The 19,803-nt window shown below is 37.0% G+C and overlaps 1 protein-coding gene across 3 annotated transcripts in view; it reads left to right on the top strand.

The window, feature by feature from the left end:
* LOC132147446 (trinucleotide repeat-containing gene 6C protein-like) overlaps positions 1 to 19,803 on the top strand; it is a 62,915-nt gene that overhangs the window by 15,892 nt on the left and 27,220 nt on the right. For all 3 annotated transcript variants that reach the window (XM_059557078.1, XM_059557077.1, XM_059557075.1), the window contains exon 4: positions 12,924 to 13,232. In XM_059557078.1, the coding sequence (XP_059413061.1) occupies positions 12,924 to 13,232 (309 nt within the window). The remainder of the gene's footprint in view (positions 1 to 12,923; positions 13,233 to 19,803) is intronic.

The following is a 19,803-nucleotide window of genomic DNA, read 5'->3' as shown; positions in this document are numbered from 1 at the left end:
TGCGGAGTTAGGGCACAGTTAATTACTGCTAATGACTCAGTCTGGCTGTTCGTCCTTGAGTTCGATCCCCTGAGACCTTGGCATCCACTGTTCGAGCAGAGTACCCTCTTGCAGTCCTTACCCAGACAGCCCATCTGAGAGGCCAGCCGCTGCCCACTGTGTGCATGCAGGCCAGTGAGCAGAGGGATGACTCATGGCCTAGCGAAGCATGCTTTTTGGATGGTTTTTTTCAAGCTCTGAACTTGCTTTTTAGAAATTAAATTTGTTGTTACTAAAATGTCTCTTGGTAGTAACATAGGCACCAAATAAAGTGCCACTTTTCACACAGCAGTGGGCTGGTGCAAGATCTGACGTCCCATTTCAGTTTTGTGCCTTTGTTATTGACAAAGCATTGGGATTCATTTTAAATGTTGTATGTTTAAATAAAATTATACTTAGTTTATATATTTCTATTTGTTTGTTTGTTTGTAACTAATGTAACTGGTTGAATCAAGTCGCTGAGTCAAATGACTTAGGATATACGTTCTTAAATCTTGATATTTAAACAAAGACCTTGATGTAATGTTTGTGTTGTACATGTAGTAACAATGTTGTTTATCTGCATCTAGTGATTTTATTTTTCAGCGTCCTCTTTGAGCAACACATCTACATAAAGGGATTTTTTTCATTGCTCTGTGAGTCATTTTAATAACAGATTATTTAGCTTTTTCTCATTGAGTTAATTATACCAACACTGCGTTATATGATAAATTATAGCATAATAATAGGTAGAGATGCACCGAAATCAAAATTCTTGGCTGAAGCTGAACAAAATGATACACTGGGCCAAAGGCCGAAAACCAAACACACTTTTGAATTCTGGAAAATTTGAACATCTGCATGACATCTAGTTTTCTGTGGTTTGCTTTGACGCCCTCTTCACATTTTAGCTTTCCATAGCAAGAGTTTTTGATTGTGTGTTTGTTGTCTTGTACAAATCAATTGCAACAACATTTTTAACACAAATAAAGTGGTTATAATTTGAATATAGTTTTTTTTTAAACGTATACTTTTATTAAATTGTTTTAAAAAATGCATATTTTGTTAGATTTAAGAAAAAAGTTGTCCCCCAAATTCCAGTCTGTGGTGTTACCACAATGGATTTTGCCCCTTTAAGAAAAGGGGGAAATCTATTAAGAGTACTTCCTGTGTGTAAAGGTCACTGCAGGTCCTGTTTGATCTGAGGGGTGCATGGTGAATACATTCATTCTTATTAGTTTTCTTAAAGTTAGCTAAATGCATGTGTCACACTTTATTAGTGTCTGTGATATTATGTTGACAACTTTCAGATTTTTACATATTTTAATCAAAGATTTCCATAATGTCCCCTGATCTTGAAAACATCATGATGGCAGCCTCCATTTAAAAAAAAAAAGTCTGGATTTAGGCTGATTTGTATGTTGTGTTTCTGTCTTTCCTGGTAACACCACAGAGCCTATAGTACCTTGCAATATAAAGTCTGTGGTGTTATAATTACATCTGTGGTGTTACTTCAAAATGACATGGCTGTGGCTCTGTCACCACTCACCAGTGTTTGATTTGAAATGATTTAAAAATCTAAATGTTCTTAAGCTTTCATTTTTTGTTATTATATTAGTTTAATATAATTGATATATCAAATTAAACTAATTTGAAATATATAGCAATTCATTTTTTTAGAAAAAAAAACAAACAAGCGTTTTTACAAATACTGCCTCTCATTTGCCACGCCAACTGAAGAATGACCCCTGTAAAGTGTCGTTCAACTCAAAGTCTCTTCTATGTAACAACAGACAGTTTGAATTTCAAAAAGAAAGATTGCAGACCCTCCGTGTTCACATGTAAGTCAGCTGCGTCACAGGAGAGTCAGTCTTTTTCTGAGAAGCATCGGCTCTCAAAAAAAGCTCTGTTGATTTGCATAAAGAACCAAAGCCACTGGTTGAATCGATACGCTTTTACATAGGTAACTATTTTTAACAACATCCCACAAATGGTTGATGTAAATCCTCACCGATACGCTGATGCCCTCCTGCTTTCTTTTCTTTTCAAGTCTTTGCACTGCTGCATGTATGTGTGCATGAATGGATAGCACAGTTTACTCAACCTGATTGCATTTTTTCTTTTATTGAAAATTGACATTTACTTCAAGTAGAGTACCAGATCAATCAGCTTATCTAACAAATTGAGGCCTTTTGTTTCATCTGTCCATCAAAATGTAATTGTATTTTCAGGAGCATGTCTTTTTTGTCAAATGTCAGTTTAACTTTGACTGTGGGCGGGGCTACCAAGTGTGACAGGACAGATATGGAAACCTGTGATCAACAAAATACCACGCTGCTTGTTGCGCATAGGTTAACACAGAAGAGAACATTTTATCATATTGTGACTGGTCAGGACACAAGTGTGAGACAGGCTGCCATTGCTGAATTTCTTGCATGGTCGAAAGAGGTTTTGGTGGTTTTCTGATTCGGTGTGTGTGTATGTATGTGTTTGAACTGCTGGAGGTGGTGTGTGTTTGTGTGTGGAGAGACAGAGACGTTCTCTGACTGGGTCAGTATTTATAGCCTGTCTCAGGCAGTGCAGCCTACCGCCATCTTGTCTTTTTGCCTGCCGTCTATGTGTGTGTGTGTTCACCCGAGCTTGATCTCCCTTTAAAAATGCCTCCTCTATAAGCATACTGTCCTTGAGTGTGTGTTTTGAAATGTGGCTGATTACGTTGTGTAAAAGCCACACTATAGCAGTAATAGAAGAACAAAGGGATTGTGGGAAAAGCATGGAATGGCTTATAACAGAGCTGTCTGTCTTCATAGCATTCCTGTCTGAATATCAAACCGTTTGGTGGAATGCGGAGTGAAAGAACGCAGACACGTTTACCGGTGAGCCAAGCTGCAGTATCTGCTCCACAGGCTGTACCTGCTCGTCTTCACGCACGTTCCTTTGATCATAAAGCTGGACTAATTCCAGCCTAGGGTGTCAGACGCGGCAGGTTCCTCACTGTTTAGCAGTTAGTGGTGCTTCATCCCAGATTAGAAACCTGAGCAAATTGCTTTGGTTTAAGAAGTGGCCTCAGTCCAGAGACAGCACATTCCCTAGTGAAATTTGTGGCCTCATTGTCATGACGCAATGTTGGGAAAGTTACTTTGCGGCGAGGCTAGTCATAATGTAAAGTATTTAAACTACAGTCTTTATGAGCCTCTCTATAAAGTAGCAAGCTACAATTGCAAACTACTAAATGTGTTTTTGCTTTTGACCAGCTACATGTAAGAGGACACTGTTATATAATATTTTTATAACTCTCAGAGAAAATAAGAGCAGTATTTATCAGTCATGAAAACAATAAGGATCTTAAATACCATCAATGAAATAAACTATGTAGGGCATTCATATTTGTATCTACTATAAATCATAATTCTATGATTTTTCTACTTTAATATGCCATTACCATTGACTGTTTTCAGCAGGCGAATCATTTTAATATGCAGATTTTGTAGAAACTATTATACATTTTTACAGGATTCTTTGCATTTATTTAAATTTCTTTCAAAACTGACCAGATATTAAGATTCTGAGTCTCTATGTAGTGCGATGACTCTAACCAATAAAAACTAACCAATTAATCTGAATAAACTATTTCACTAAAATGAATTGGACTTCCCATTGTTTCTTTATCAAGATGAGGGGCATTGTAAAGCACCTTGAGACTTGTGTGCAATGCTATAATATTTGTCACAATGCACTGCTGCTTTTTACTGCAACAACGACAACATTTTGAAATCAGATGAGCTGTTATCATAGTAGTAAAGAAAGTTGCATAACACAAATTGAATCCTATTGTTATTGGAAAAACAATTTTTGGAACGATTCAGTTGATTTAGACAACTTTAATGCATTTGTACAGTGTCAGTGATATGACAATCTGCTCATGTTCACTATTACTCTGTTTAACTGCATGTGCCAGGCGAGGGGGGGGGGGGTGTCAATATGAAGTGCGGTTAATTGAGGGTGACTATGGTAAGGATTTCTCTCTGCTATGTGCTCGTCCCATGAGGCACATCCCCAGTCGCTCCAGTTTTCATGTAGAACAGCTCCCAGTCTTCCCCTAATGCTGGTCTTTTTATCTCTCTGTGAGAAACCGCAGGACTTAAATACAGCTGCATATTTAAACGCCGCTAATTAAGATCTCCAGACTCTTCTCGTTCCTGCAAGGTTAAACATGGAAAACGACGAGATTAGCATGATAGGCGAGCGTTGTGATGATTTCCATGCAGTGGCATCCACTGATTCCTGATCTTATGCGTGAAGCCTATGAAACGTGTCTGATGGCAGGGTCGGCTCACACGTCACTCTCGCTTGTGTAGATCGTATTAGAGCTAATCTCACTGCTGCAGGGTATTGAACTCACTGACCACGAGCTGCCTATTTTGTTTGACATCTAGGGTTTGATACTGCAAAAACAAAAGATTATTCGCTTGTGCTAACGCAGTGCTAGTCGACACGCAGACCACATGCAGACCTCAAGCCATTTTCATGTGGCCCGCTTGTTGATATTCTGTTATATCGTGGCATATCTGACACACAAGCAGAGAACTCATGCAGGCTATTTTATAATAGCTTAAGTTGTGCCTTATCTAGTCATGCTAACAATCTATTAATGTTTTGAGTCCTTTGATTTTAACATGATACATACATATTATGAAGCTGTTTTTAAACTAAAACTACAAGAAAAAAAATCCCAAACTTTTGAATGGTAGTGTTCATATAATTTGTAAAGTATTTAATTAGCTTAATTAGCTTATAAAAAGGCTATGTTGTGTGGTTAATATTGCTTTAAATATATTATTTAAAAAACTTTATATTGTAAGCCGATCACTGATCCATTTAATTGAGTTATTTATTCCATTTTTAAAAAAATTTATTGTTGCTGTATATAATCATTCAGAATGATGAGTTTGGTTATTGCATCGTCTCTCGCTGACAAAGTAAAAAATACTATGTCCCCATAGCCTTTCAAATTACATAGCTCCATACATAGCAGTTATCATGAAGAGCATTACCCTTCATTTCCTTTGCCAACTTCCTTGTTAACTGCACATAAAGCTGCCTCCTTTAAAACTGTATTATCTGTTAACATCAGCTCACTCATACCTGTGTTTTGACCTGTCAGTTTATTAGGTTTTGTGAATCCTGCAGCAGCCTAAGGGAGGTCTGTTTGTGTTGTGATGAAGTGACAGATGCTCTGCTGTGATGAGATCTGGGAGAGGCGGAGAGAAAAAACAACTGCAAGGTGTGTATCTCCATAGCAACAAGCATAGTCTGAGACCTGGGGATGCACTCGGCGTTACAAGGTGTCTGTGTAATAAGTGCCACCCATGTGTCGCTCGTGTGTCTGGCTCCAGAGGATATGCACAGATATACCCTCTGTGCACTGAAGAAAATGAGCCCTCATTTACTGAACTTAAAAAAACCTTGAAAGAGAATCCAAAACGCTTACTGTCATTTTGACAGATGAAAAAAATAAGATAACTGATACTAGGACTGTCACTTTTGAGAAAAATTAAATTCGAACGGATATCGAATATCATGCAATGTATTCGAATATATTCGAATAGCTACGTCCCCGCGCAAAAAAAAAAAAAAAAACGTAGCCTAATGGAGATTCAATCACAAATGTATTAACAGTAAGTCATAAACAGGACTATCTGGATTATTATATTTTTTACTTAATGTTTGAAACACCAGGTTATCAACTTAGAATATCAACTTATATGAAGTGCCACTATGCATATCCCACAACATTAGGCTAAATGAAAAAAGAAAAAACGATTCAGAACAGGCACAAACAATAACGTGACAACTTAAACAGCAGCAGGAGTAAGGCATATAGCCAAGCCTAATTCATTTCTTAATATTGTTTGCAAGAAACACCAGTCTATCAACTTGATCTGGATTAAGTGCGGCTCTGTTTTTATTTACAATGTTCCCCGCGGTGGAGAACACACGTTCGGAGAGCACAGACGTGAATGGCTACTAGCTCTTATTCGCTTGATTTGGTCATGGGCCTACGCTACAATATGCCTAGAGTGCCCTCTACTGGATAAGATGGCAAAGAATAAAATAAAAAACAAACGGTCTAATCATAGACTGTAAAAAATGCGCTACACATAGCATTTTAAAAAACGGATATTTTATTTATAGTTCGATTACGGATATCTCACGTCATGTTCGAATGCATATTCGAATATCGAATAAAAAGTGACAGCCCTAACTGATACCTCTGTACTTAAGAAGGAACGACTGTTTATATGAAAATTGACTTGAAGAAATATAGAAGAATTGATACGTAAGAGTAAGAATTATTTTTTTTATTTTTTTAGTCAAAATTTTGAGAACTGCTTTTAATTATTATTATAATTTATTATTATGATGATGATGATGATTTTAAGGTACACTATAAATATTTTCTTGGCTAGAAATTGCTGTTATCAGGAACACTAGCAAAAATAATATATTTTAAATACATTTATTTCATACTTAACTTGAAATACTATTTATTTCAAGTATAATTCAAATCTATTAACATATTTTCTGACATATTGCTGATATAAAAATTATAATTAAACTTTTTATTTACTACTTGTGCACAATGCACATTCCTGTACATAAGTACATTTCATGTATGGTTTAGTTTATTTATTTTTTTTACTAGGGGAACCATGGTCAGAAAGTCTGGGAACCATAACAGGTGATATTGTCGTCCCATTAAAAATACTAAAAAATTTTCGTAATGTTGTTGAAACTGGAGTTTAATGACTGAATGAATAGAACTTTGCTTCCTCCAAACTCATGCTTACCAGTTGTACGTGGTTTTAGTTCCTTAGCTTTCAGTGTAGCCTATGTTTTATAAACACTATATAATTTTCTGGAAAACAATGATGGTTTAAAATAGATTGTACCGAAACATTTACAAGCGAGTCTGTCAAAGTGACAATGATTTGGTAGTACAAACTCTGCCTGTGCTCCCCTCCACAGATGGCCATTAACATGCTTTTGAGAGCAAGTGACGTTCAGTTAGATTGACCTCAAAAACCTGTTCTCTGTGAGGTCTGATTCACATCTCCACATCACAATGCCTTTGTCTTGTCTCGTAACTCACTCACAGTCTGAAAACAGGGCCGGAAAGGGTTTTTGATCAAAATAAAACCCACTCAGCGTTTTCTGGCCTCCGTTTGAAGTCACGGCTCGTCTTGGAAAGCCTGTCATCATGCTATAGCAGCATGTGCGGAGAGCGTGTCTGTAGTAGGAGGAGCAGTCAGTGTGCTGTAATTACATTCGAGGTGTCTCCTCTGTACTTAGACTGGGGCTCAGGTCCTGTAATTTCAGCCTACCATGACGTGTTACACCATTCTCAAACCTTTAGTGCTTTCATCTGTCCTGTGTAGTCGCAGAATTGAACGTTTAATGCAGGATTTAATTTCCCATCAGTCAGTAAATGAAGATGTCTTTGTGAAAGTGAGAAAGATCTGTGGCACACCGTGAGATGGAAAATACTCCCTCGGGCTGATGTATAATATGCTTTTTTTTTTCTTTTTCTATTTGTAATGAAGTGCTTCTTAATTCACTGGGAATGCAGTGTGCGTTTGAGCTGTTTCGCAAACAGACGAGTTTAATATCTAATGCGGCCTCCATAAAAAGCTGATGTTTGCTTTGTTCCAGTCAGTCTTTTCTTCCCGCTCTAGAACAGTGCCTGGGTTTTTGTTGAGACAGCATCCCATGAACGTTTTTTTTTTTTTTTATGATTTATCGAAGTGCCTGTTTGTTTGATAAAACAATGTTAGTGGATGAGCTTTTGCATGTCGGATCAAGTTGCATTGGCTCTCTGTTGCAGTTGTATACTGTAGAAGAATGGTGATTAAAAGAATTTTCCAGGATCAATAAGTTAATGTATATATCGACAGCATTAATGGAATATTGTCCATTACCACAGACAATCATTTCTTTTTTCTTCTTTAGTAACAGTAAAGTGGAAGTACATAGGGTCATGCACTTGCGCAATGGGGGTGTCAAAGCAGATATGTTGAACACATGAATTATGCAGTCATAAAAATACATTTATTTTTTAGTTGAAAACCTTTAGTTAAAAACCTCCTAATCATTACTCTTGTTATTCATCACTGCAATTCATGTAAAAGATTGTCTTGTATACATATCATGTGAAAGATTTTTTGCAGTTTATTGTGAATATGTGTGCAAAAACCTAAAAATGAAAAGAACATTCAAATAATAAAATACAAAAATAAAAAGTACTCTAATTTTTTTTAACAAAGTATTGTTATTATTACTATTATTATTATTTTTTTTTTTTTTGTAGTATATTTTCTTATTATTATTAAATCACATTCTGTGGTAATCAGCATTATGCCACAAATACCATTTGCTAGAGCTTACCTTGTACTGAACCATAACTTTGCTTTAACAGATCCTGTGTAGTGTCTCTCTATCAGAGCTCTGGCGAGTGGCTTCAGTGCGTTTACACGTGAGAGTGTATATCAGAGCAACAAAGCTTTAAAATAAGCCTTAGTAAACTGGTTAGCAATTAAAGCGTTTCAGTTCACATGGATCTCATAACCGCATAATTAGTTGAGGATTTGCGTTGTGTATCTGTGTCCAGTGCTCAGAGAGCTGGATTTAGATGCACTCTTTTTTTTTCATTTTCTCCTTGTCTCTCATTCGAGAGCTGATTGCATCTCCCTCCCCCTTCATCTCTCGAACCTCCCCTCGCCAGTGCTGTGCTGTGATTGGATGGGCGCTGACAGTTTCCACAGAAGCTTCTAGAATAGCTTTCATCAAAAGGCCCTGACTGCAGTCATTTTTCATGGCTCCGGGGCAAAAGTGTGAAAGACAGAATATGCAGGTACTTCCAGCATAATCAAGAAAAATTAGCCATGTCCATATGCTTCCTGTAACACGTTCATAATTGGCTATTACAGTGGGCCGACTGATGCGAGGAAAGCGGAGGAGGTCGGGGAAACTGGCGATGTGTCTGCCCAGCTCGTGGAAGGCAGGCTGAGCTGGACTTAATCAGGGATTGGTGTCACTGATTCCAGCTTAGCACTGCGACTGCGCCACTGGAGAGCGTCTGTGCTGCAAACATGGCATGAAAGAGAGCAAGGGGCCACGACTGGGGGAGGGACGTGCGGGTGAGGGAGAGAGAAAGGGAGAAATTGAAAAGACATGTTAACCCTAGTTCAGTATTCATGTCGTCATGTAGTGTTAAGGCTGCATCACATTGGGCCTCTCCAGTATATAATCTCTAGTGTATATGAGCCTCTTTTTTAGCCAATAGGAATGAAGCAGTACATTCCGGAAGCTGTAGTTCACCTGAGTGATTTAAAAGATGTCTGGGGTAACAATTACACATACTAACAAGCTAAATATAACTTTAAACATATGACGTTAGGTGTTGCCAGCCAAAAGCTTGAACTGGTTGTATTTGTTGCATTCCTATAGTTACTGCTTTTTTATTAAAGTTACTTAAATTCTTGTTAGCAGATCCTCAACCCAAGCACATGCACTACACTTCACCACAATGGTAATCTCCCCTTTTCTAATTTAGCTAAAACTGCATAAAATAACACTATTTCAGAATGTACTCTACCTATCCAGTCCCACGCAAAGCATGATTGTGGAAATCCTGTTCCCAGTTCTTACAATGCTACATTAACGCAGCTAACATCATTCATATATTGTAGTCCCAAATTAATGTTTGGGAAAAAATCTATTTGTTGAATATGATTAAAAAGAAAAGATGAAATCTTTAAAATAATTTTTTTATATAAAGAAATGAAGCAGAAAAAATTATTTCAATCTTCTAATTCAGTATTTTTTTTTCCCAATCTTCTGTTGGTTCAATGATCAACACCAAACGTAGATAAGTGTAACTTCTTATTATACAGACCAAGTGCCAGTACCAAGTGATGAACACATCGTTGAATCAGTCTCCCCATCCTCTCAAATGACTTGTTCATTTGAATATACATTAATATTTCGCAGTCATTTCGCATTTTTTTTGTGTAACTAATGTATAATGACTGTTAATCAGTAGCTGTTTGTATTACTGTTGTATAATATGCTCCATAGTACTATTGTCAACCTGTGAAACTTAAGTAGACTCCTTACTTAGTTTAAATAGCTGGAGAGTGAACTGATTGCAGGGTTTGGCTAAAAGCAGCCTAATGTTAGTGTAATCTACTAACTACACATTATATCCTTTTATTCATGTAGCATATTAATGTCATGTTAAAATTTTTGTTATATAACTGAATTTGTATTTAACATGATCATAATTGAATAAAAACATTGTAAGTTACTGATTTTAATGCTTAACCCTCTGAGGTCTTAGGGTATTTTTGGGGCCTAGAGAAGTTTTGTCATGCCCTGAACATTTGTGCTTTTTCAGTTGCTTATAAACATCTAAATGGCAAAAGTCTAATCTCACTGTAATCAGTACAAACTGGGCTATAATAATATGTAAGCAGCATGTATGTACATAAGGGGTGTGCAGCAAAGCCAGTATTTGTATCTGTATCAATCACAAAATTTTTCCGATCTGTATCTGTATTCGGATAAAACCGGAAATAGGCAGAGCTTGAACCAGAACTTCGTAAAGTATTTGATTTATGATTTTACAACCTATCTTTTTTCATAGTTATCACTGAACAAATATGCAGTGTTTAACTAAAATATTTTTTTTATGATTATAACATTTAACCTATTTAAACATCTTCTAACAGTCAGCGCCGATTTCACTGTATATAGGCAATGCTTCGAGATGTAGTGCGGTTGTGCTTCGAGCAACGTGAGTTTGAGTCCCAGTTTGGGGACCTTTCATGATCCAATAAATAGATATTTAAGTATCTAAATTAAAACAGTATTGGTTCCTACACAATTTAGAAATATGGAAATTGATTTAAGTAATTTCCAGGAAATGCATACTCATTTAGCTTCTTTGCACACTTGTTACTGCGTTGTAATTTTAGAGGATTATATAAAACAACATGAATTCCTTTGGCTCCTTTGGTTCCTGCAAAGTTAAAAAAGTACTTCACGTAAGTAATTTGCAGGTCTGAAAAAAACTAATTTGCAGGCAGGAAAAACTGCCATATTCAGTGTTCTAAAATATAAAATTAATCATTTCTAAAAATAAATTTATCATGCAAGTAGGAAGATTTCATGACAAACATTTAGTGAATGAATTAATTCAAGGCTAACATTTCATTATGCAGAACTATTTAAACGAGTTGTTTTTGAACTTCACTAAACAAAACCAGCAAAAGTTAGGGAAGCAAACATGTAGGCCTAGTAGTAAATGTATCTGTATTTAAGTTGATTATTAGCCTATACTCTTGACAGAGAGCTCGTTTGGTTTTTCAGAGACGGCAACGTGGCTATTTGAATGGCAACCGTGCTGTGCTTATTCATTCTGTATCATACCATAGCCTATGAGGTTTAAATAGTAGAACGTGTATGATGTAATATTTTAGGTAATATTAGCCCCTATTCTTGCCAAGCTCTGATTTCTGAGAGATGTACTGCGTGGCAACAGCAATGTGGTGTTTGATTTGTGCTCTTTTCATTCATAAAGTTTACGCTCATTCACTTCACACACTCATTTCACTCCGAATCGAGTGAATTCAGAGGTTTGGGTAAAATATTGTGCTGATCCCCTGGCTCACCTGTGAATCTAGTAAACACCAGACTGTGCTGCAGCCTCAGCCGAATATTCGGGCAGAATTATTCGTTATCCGTTATTCATTTTTGAAGCCATTATTCATGCCTTTCCGAATAAAGTATTCGGCTTCGGGCACACTCCTAATGTACATGATTGTGTTCTTGAGAAAAGAAAATATTATGCGTGGTTAGTGAAAAACTAAAAATGTTAAATCACTTGAATAAGGCCATAAAACACATACAGAACATTGGTTCCCGGGATTTTTGAGAACTGGAGCTTGTAGCATAGAATTTTTTAGAATTGGACACAGGCGATATCTCTGACTATCATCTATCGGCACAACCTTAATTTGTATATACCATCATTTGATTTATATCAGTCGCAAAGCTTTATTGGATGAGTAGTTCATTCCCTCATAAAGTCATTAAGTACACAGTCTTGTACCCTTGTCTGTTTCCTTATTTTTATATATTTAAACTTTCACATACTTCAAAGCAAAGATTGTAATGTTGTAATTAATCTTGAAGTTTGTTGGTTTGATTCATAGCAGTTTTGTGGTCTGTTCGATGAGGACCTCCTGTGAATAATATCAGTGCATCAGCGCTACCTTTGTATGCATTTTGATATTTCACCCGCTGTAAATTCTGAAGCTACTGAAATCAATAAAAGCCTAGAAAAAGTTTTTATTTTTTTTCTGCTCCACCATCAGATAGTGTTTTTTCCCCCTGCAGAATAAGCATCTCCCCTGTCTGAGTTACATAAGTCCGGCACTCATTCACGCAGATGTTTGCACTCCCTCTGCTTCATCTTTGCCTCTGCCTCAGGCGGAGATCTGCCTGGATCAGGCTCTCTGATGGCTAATTGTGTAACAGTTTCTGCCTCCTCCACAACACGGAAACGTTAAGATAAATGGCACTTTCGTTTCCTTTCGTCTCCCTCCCCGAGAGACCCTGTGTGTCTAGACCGGCTGTGATAGGTAGAGACAGGCGAACGACATCCTCGATGGTCTCGCCACCCACTCATCCCTCCCGAATCCTCTCATAGTCTTCCCTCTAAAGACACTTCCTGTTTGCTGTCATTTATGGCATGTGCTAAAATTAACTTTATCCTTCCCTCTCCCCCTTCTCTCTCTGTCTCTCTCTCTCTTTCTCTCATTCTTTAATCTCTGTGTCCACAGTGCCAGACTCTGCCAAGCCCAGCCCCACCCCTCCTCCCCCCACCAACCCCAGCACCGCCACCAACCCGTCTGTGCCCTCAGCCAGCAGCAGCACTGGTGGCAATGGCAAGCGCACACCCTCCGGCAACCAACAGCAGCAGCCGGCAGCCCCTCGCTACCCGCCCCGAGAGGTGCCCCCTCGTTTCCGTCAACACGAACACAAGCAGCTACTGAAGCGGGGCCAACCTCTGCCCGCCGGAAGTACAGCTCTCGTGGAGCCAGTGTCCACCAACCCTACGTCTCAGCCCTTCTCCTGCCAGACCCACCCAGGTCAGCCTCGCTTCCATGATGTACACAGGGCGGCCTGCTGAGTCAGGGTGCAGCCCAGAAAACACTTAACGCAGCCCAGAAAACACTTAACGCCCATGGCTGGTGGTCTGTTTTGTGTTTTTTTTATGTAATTTTGCAGTAAGGTAGAAGAGCTTGTTGTGACGAGGTGTATTTGATGGATTGTATAGACTATCAGTCCGTTCTCATGTGGTACAAAATGTATAGCTGGTTTATTTGTTTGCTGGGGTTGACAACCATCTGCACAATTGATAAGAGCAAGACAGATTAATATTCAAGTCTCTATTAAATATTGCCGTATTTATTGATTTATCTGTGCACATCTTTTTGTGTGTGTGTGTGCTCTTGTCATTTTTGCTCTCCCAAAACGTAACAAGGACATCAGTAATGTGACATCAGGGGTTTGAACGTAATTTTACAAAGCTATAAGAATATTATTTGTTCACAAAGAAAACAATAATAACAATTTAGTCAGCAATTCTTCTCCCCAAGTTCCCGTCTTCCACTATTTTGAAGAGTACTCCAGGACGTAATTAATGTAATGAGCCCTCTTTACATTCAGCATACGCGCGCTGTCTACTGAACGTAAACAACGCTAATTACGTTAAATTTTTATTGATGCTACATGTAGCCAAAAATATATCCCAAGAACCAAATCAGAATGGTATTGAAATTGTGAATTGAAATTTGAATCGTACTGGGAAATCTTAATTTAGCCCTAATAAAGAGATTTTTATAAAATAATTTATTAACTTGCAAGTTCTAAGAAAATTTATTAGAAAAAGTAAAAAAAAAATTGGTCTTAAAGGGTTACTCCACCCCAAAATGAAAATTTTGTCATTAATCACTTACCCCCATGTCGTTCCAAACCCATAAAAGCTTTGTTCATCTTCGCAACACAAATTTAACTGTCAAGGTCCAGAAAATATTAAAAGCATCGTCAGAATAGTCCATCTGCCATCAGTGGTTCAACCATAATGTTATGAAGTGACAAGAATACTTTTTGTACGCGAAGAAAACAAAAATAATAACTTTATTCAACAGTTCATCTCCTCTGTGTCTCCACATCATGTACCGTCATTTTAGAGAATATCTGCTGAACGCAAGCAGCGTACACTCTCCTGTGTTAGCCGCACAGATGTGCTGTTTTCGTTCAAATCAAAGCGTAAATACACAGAAAACATATCTTTGTATCACGGCTGACACAGAACCATTCCTTCCTCAATTCCAACTGCCTGCGCCAAGCTGTGTTTAAAGCTGAATTTTTGTATAAAGGAAAAAAATTAAATGCAATTTTTTGTGAAGTTTAACTTATTTAAAATTAAGCATTGAATTTTAGAATGGTGTGTCAAAATGCAGACCTAGGGCTGTCATGATAACAAATTTTGCTGGATGATAAATTGTCCAAGAAATTATCGCGATAAACGATAATATTGTCATTCTAAGACCAGTTTCAACTAATACAATGATAATGGCATAATAACGCAGGAACACCTTTTCAAAGATCAATAAACTTTTATTTTATTTTATGGAAGATTCAGAGCAAGAAATACCAAAATGTTGACTTTGTTGGGCTTAAAATTAATTAATTTTGTATGTAATATTATGTTTATATGCCAGTTAGGGATGCTCATATTGACCGTTTAACCGTTAATCGAAAGTAAACATTTTGACCGATGAAGGGGTCATTCACATATCAGGTTATTTTTTTTTGGCTCAAGTTCGTTATTTCAAATGCGGTATGTACGCTCATAATGGAAACGACGCGCTCGTTTTTTCCAGGCGCGTTAAAAACAACAGCTTTTCAGAATGACGCAAGCGCACCAGGTCATGTGAAAAGAACCAAATCAATCAGCTTCCTTCGGGGTTAAACACTGCAGAGTTTTTTACTTTTCTTCAAAAATAAATCTTGTAGCAGAGTTACAGCAAGGGTTTTCGGTGGTGGAAATCCATTACTGAAATGTCCTTGTTGTAATGGAGATCGCAGCTGGTTGATGCATAGCAATGACAGACGCCTCAGGAGCGCAACTGCCCGAGCGATTTGGAAAGAAGGAGAAAACGACACGCGCAGTGTGTGTGTGTGTGTGTGTGAACTCACTGGGTGCGTTGACGCACGCAACCACACGCCTACAGACATATTTAGCTGAGCAAGCCAAATGAAGCGAGCAAAAAGTAGGCCCATTTCGACAGAAAGGGCAACGAAGTTACTTGCAAAATATGCTACGCGGTATTAAAATAAAGCAGTAGTGCAAGTACAATGCTGTATCACTTGAGACGCACGCAAATGAAAGGCGCTTCCCAAAGCTGGCCACTCTAGCGAAACGTTATCTCTTTATTCCCGGGACATCTGTGCCATCGGAAAGGGTGTTTTCTACTGCGGGCTGTCCACAGGTTGCGCTCCAGACTAACCCCACATTATTACATGCTACATTTTTTAAATAATTTTTTTTTTTAATTATCGCGGCCGAAAATATTAGCAAGCTCATTTTTTATATCGTGCGATTAATTGATTTATCGACTATCGTGGCAGGCCTACGCAGACCACAATGTCAAAGACGTTGGTCTCACACTTATTTACATAGAAAAACACTGGAAAACTAGTGAAATGTAAAATGACATTTTATGTGAACAGCCCCTTATTAATGTGCTGCAATAGATGTGGTTCAGTAGGTAGTAAATGGCCTAATTTGTTCATCACAGACAGTGTCTTGTTGAAATCTCCTGTTGACATTTAATCAGGGTCTGTTTGTTATGTTTGCTGTTTGAGCTTATTCATGTGTGCATGTGCAGTAGGTAGTTGTGGATGCGTTTTTTCTTTTTTCTTTTTTATTTGCTGTCTGTGTTTTGCAGGCAAAGAAGGCTAGATGGAGAGAAACGGTCTTGCTGAGTTGTGCTTTGCTACTTCCTGTGTTTGGAGGCGTGTGCCAAGATTGCTGTAGTTTGTACGTGGACTTGGCAATCTTCTGCTGTGTGCCTGTGGCTGCTTTGTTGCAGTGGCAGAGCGAAAGAACGAGTTAGAAAGGAAAAGGGAGAGATGGCAGATGATCAGCTCTGTGGGCAGGGGTGATTCACAGCTTACAGTAAATGTGCGTGATTCAGAAGGAGTCTCCTTTGATTGGCATGGCACAAAAATGGGCTGGCTCATGGACTGTTCTTCTCCCCTCCCAGAGTACTGATTGGCTCTTATTTGTGGTCTGAAGGAATCATGTGTTGTTCTCTGCTCAAGATCAGAGCCCTGTTCCTTATTTCTGTCAAACTGTCTTCCTAGATCATATTTTTAGGAATCATAGGCACTTAGGGCTGCACAATTAATTGCATTTCTAATCGCGATTACAATTATGGATGCCACAATTTCATAATCGTTCAAGGCGGCAATTAATTGTTCAAATACATTTGTTATTCTGCACACTTAAGATATGTTTTTTTTCTATGTTTTCTTAAGGGTTTTTTCATTGTTTACATATTAGTATAACGTTATAATACCATTTATATGTTTACTTTTTTATATAATTTAAAGAAGAACCCAATCCGATGTATATTTGACATTTGAGGCTTAATACTATAGAAAAGCACTAAAGGTTTTTCAGTTTTTTGGATTATTTTCATATAAAAATACGGCATGCAGTTGAATCAACTGTAATATAAACGTCATTCAATGTAAATTGTGATATTCGTAATTAATAATTGCAATTACAATTTCAAGGGAATAATCAACAATTATGATTTTTGTCATAATTGTGAAGCCCTAATAGGCACTCAGTGAAGACGACTCTTTGTAGTGAAGCAAAACCACACAATCGCAATCACTGTAGTCTGATTCCGAACAAATGACTTGTATGGGCTCCTTTTTTTAGTGAATCAGAACAATACCATGTGACTAGTGTAGTCCAATTCCTAAATGAGTGAATCTGTTGAGTCTTTTCTTTTTATTGAATCAACCATGTACAGCTTTTATCGTACTGAGAGACTTAAACCAGTATAGTTACTGTCTAGCTGCTCACATAGCAGTATTTATGAAAATAATTGAATAAATGGTCTACTTTTTTGTTTAGTGTTGTTAATGCATAACCTCATGATAAACTAAAGTCATCAAAAAGTCTTTTAAATAAAGACAACTTTTGCAAGAATTATTTTATTTATTTTTGGAATTTCCTCATTATTTAGTAATGCAGTGGCATTTCTTTTCACCAAATAATTATTATTCAAAGAACTACTAGCTGATAATGGAGCCGTTAAGGAAGAAGAAATGTTGGGCGTAATGGTAACTGGAACAGGAATCTTTAAAATCCTTGTGATTCGCACCCCTAAGGGTTAAGAAGCAATAATAGCATTATTATTTAAGATGGCTTATTTATGTTAAAACTGCATTGCATGGATGGCAGTCCCCAAAATGCATTATGATGCTTTTTAAAAATTCACATACACTTGCATTTATTTTCATTCTTCTCTCTCTCTCTCTCTCTCTCTCTCTCTCTCTCTCTCTCTCTCTCTCTCTCTCTCTCTCTCTCTCTCTTCTCTCTTTCTCCTGGTTGAGTTTGCTTTTTGGAATGTTTTACCCAAAAGTGCCGGCACGTGCACTGAGCTGTGGTTCCGCTGGATGTTATTTAACGCACATTGGGAGCCCAACGAGTAATAAGATCTCCCAGCTTTCTGTATGAGTGTGTGTTTTTACAGGAAGCCGCTGGAATGCAGTCGATTGACCCACAGCTCTGCTCCAAGCCAGCAGCAGCAACAGCACAGAGGCTGTATTCATTTTGCTCGTATCTTTTGTGTGATTATTTTCTATATACTATTTTGTGTCCTTCTTCTATGTACTTCTTCTAAATATTGGTGAATTCTAGAACAGCTATACATACTAAACTTCAGAAGTTTGGGGTCAGTTAGTGCTGGGCGGTTTACTGGTTCATACCGAAAACCGGTGTTTATTTTTCTTATGATATGAATTTTTAAAATACTGCAATACCAGTGTTGTTTAATGTTCGTGACGTGTCTGAGAGGACATGGCTGTATGTGTTACTCAGCGTAAAAGTTCTGAAACTGAAGCTGAAGAACTATATACATATACTGTATATCTAGTCTATTTTTATTTAGATATATAGATAAAATTTATGTAGTGTATGTGTGTGTGTGTGTATGTGTATATATATATATAATATATTTATTTCATCAGCCTTTACTCCAGTCTTCAGTGTCACATAATCCTTCAGAAATCATTCCAATATGTTGATTTACTATAAATGATGTTCTTTTTAGCTTTCTATTCATCTAATAATCCTTAACAAAATGTCACGTTCAAAAAAATATTAAGCTGCAAAACTGTTTCCAGCACTGGTAATAAATCAATATATTAGAATTATTTTTTGAAGGATCATGACTGGAGCAACAGCTGATGAAAGTTTTGATTTGCATCACTGAAATAAATTATGTTTTAAAGTAGACTTGTGCCGGTATTCGGTAATGTGATATATTGAGGTGATTAATATGCATGATATTGTTATCGTGGTCACTTCTAAATACCGTGAATAAATATACATTACAAATTATTCAGAATTTGGAATGCATTTTAAGAATATTATTCCCATCAGCTGCTTAAGATGCACAACATCGCTGTATGCTGCTTGAAAGAGCTAGTGCGCTCTGATGTAAACAAGCACGTATGAGAAGCACATGGAGGAACACGTGAGAGACACGCTGAATGGAAGCACATTCACTCTCTGACAGCAGATGGCGCTAAATGCAGGCCTTACCCTGTAAACATAAAAATAATCTTAAATAACCATTCCGATTTGTGTTTTCCCTATGGTGTTTATTACAGTGCCAACTACTGAAATATTTAGACTTAATAGGCTATTTATCTTCAAACATTCATTTTTTTTTTTAAATCTGGACTACAAATGCCCTAGATATTGTTTGAAAGTGTTTTGATCTTTTATTGTTCATTCACACTTTACATTATGGCTTCATTAGTTAACATAAACTGCCAATAAAAAAATTATTCTGAACATTCATTAATCTTAGGTATTCCAATATTTAATAACACATTGTTAAAATTGAAAGTTGCAACTGTGTTATTTAATGAGCTAACATGAACTAAGACTTGTATTTTTTAACAAAGATTAATAACTTCTATATCAAATGTAGCTATTGCTCATTGTTTAGCTGTGCATTTATTGAATGAGCACTATGCGATGTCCGAACTGATTACACTATATTTTATGTATTGCACTGTATTTTATGTAAAATCATTTTCTATTTTTAAACTGTCTTAAATTCATTTTAAGTCTATTTTTAAATCATTTTCATTTTCAAGTTCTTAAATTGCTTGTTTTATTTTTGTCATTATTTTTCGTCATGACTTTTTTTTTTTTTTTTTACTTTTCGAATAACCATTGTGTATGAAATGTGCTATAAATAAACTTGCCTTGCCTTGAATGTTAATGCATTAACTAAGGTTAACTAATGAGGTCTTACTGTAAAGTGATACCTATTGGTTTTATAGTTCTTTTGCACTTTAATGTGTAAAACATTTAACTTTTATATATTTTTCTGTATT

Source organism: Carassius carassius, chromosome 1 (genome assembly GCF_963082965.1).
Source record: "Carassius carassius chromosome 1, fCarCar2.1, whole genome shotgun sequence".
Classification (NCBI taxonomy): Eukaryota; Metazoa; Chordata; class Actinopteri; order Cypriniformes; family Cyprinidae; genus Carassius; species Carassius carassius.
Note: the sequence above shows the minus strand (reverse complement) of the source record. Positions and strands in the feature narration are given on the sequence as shown.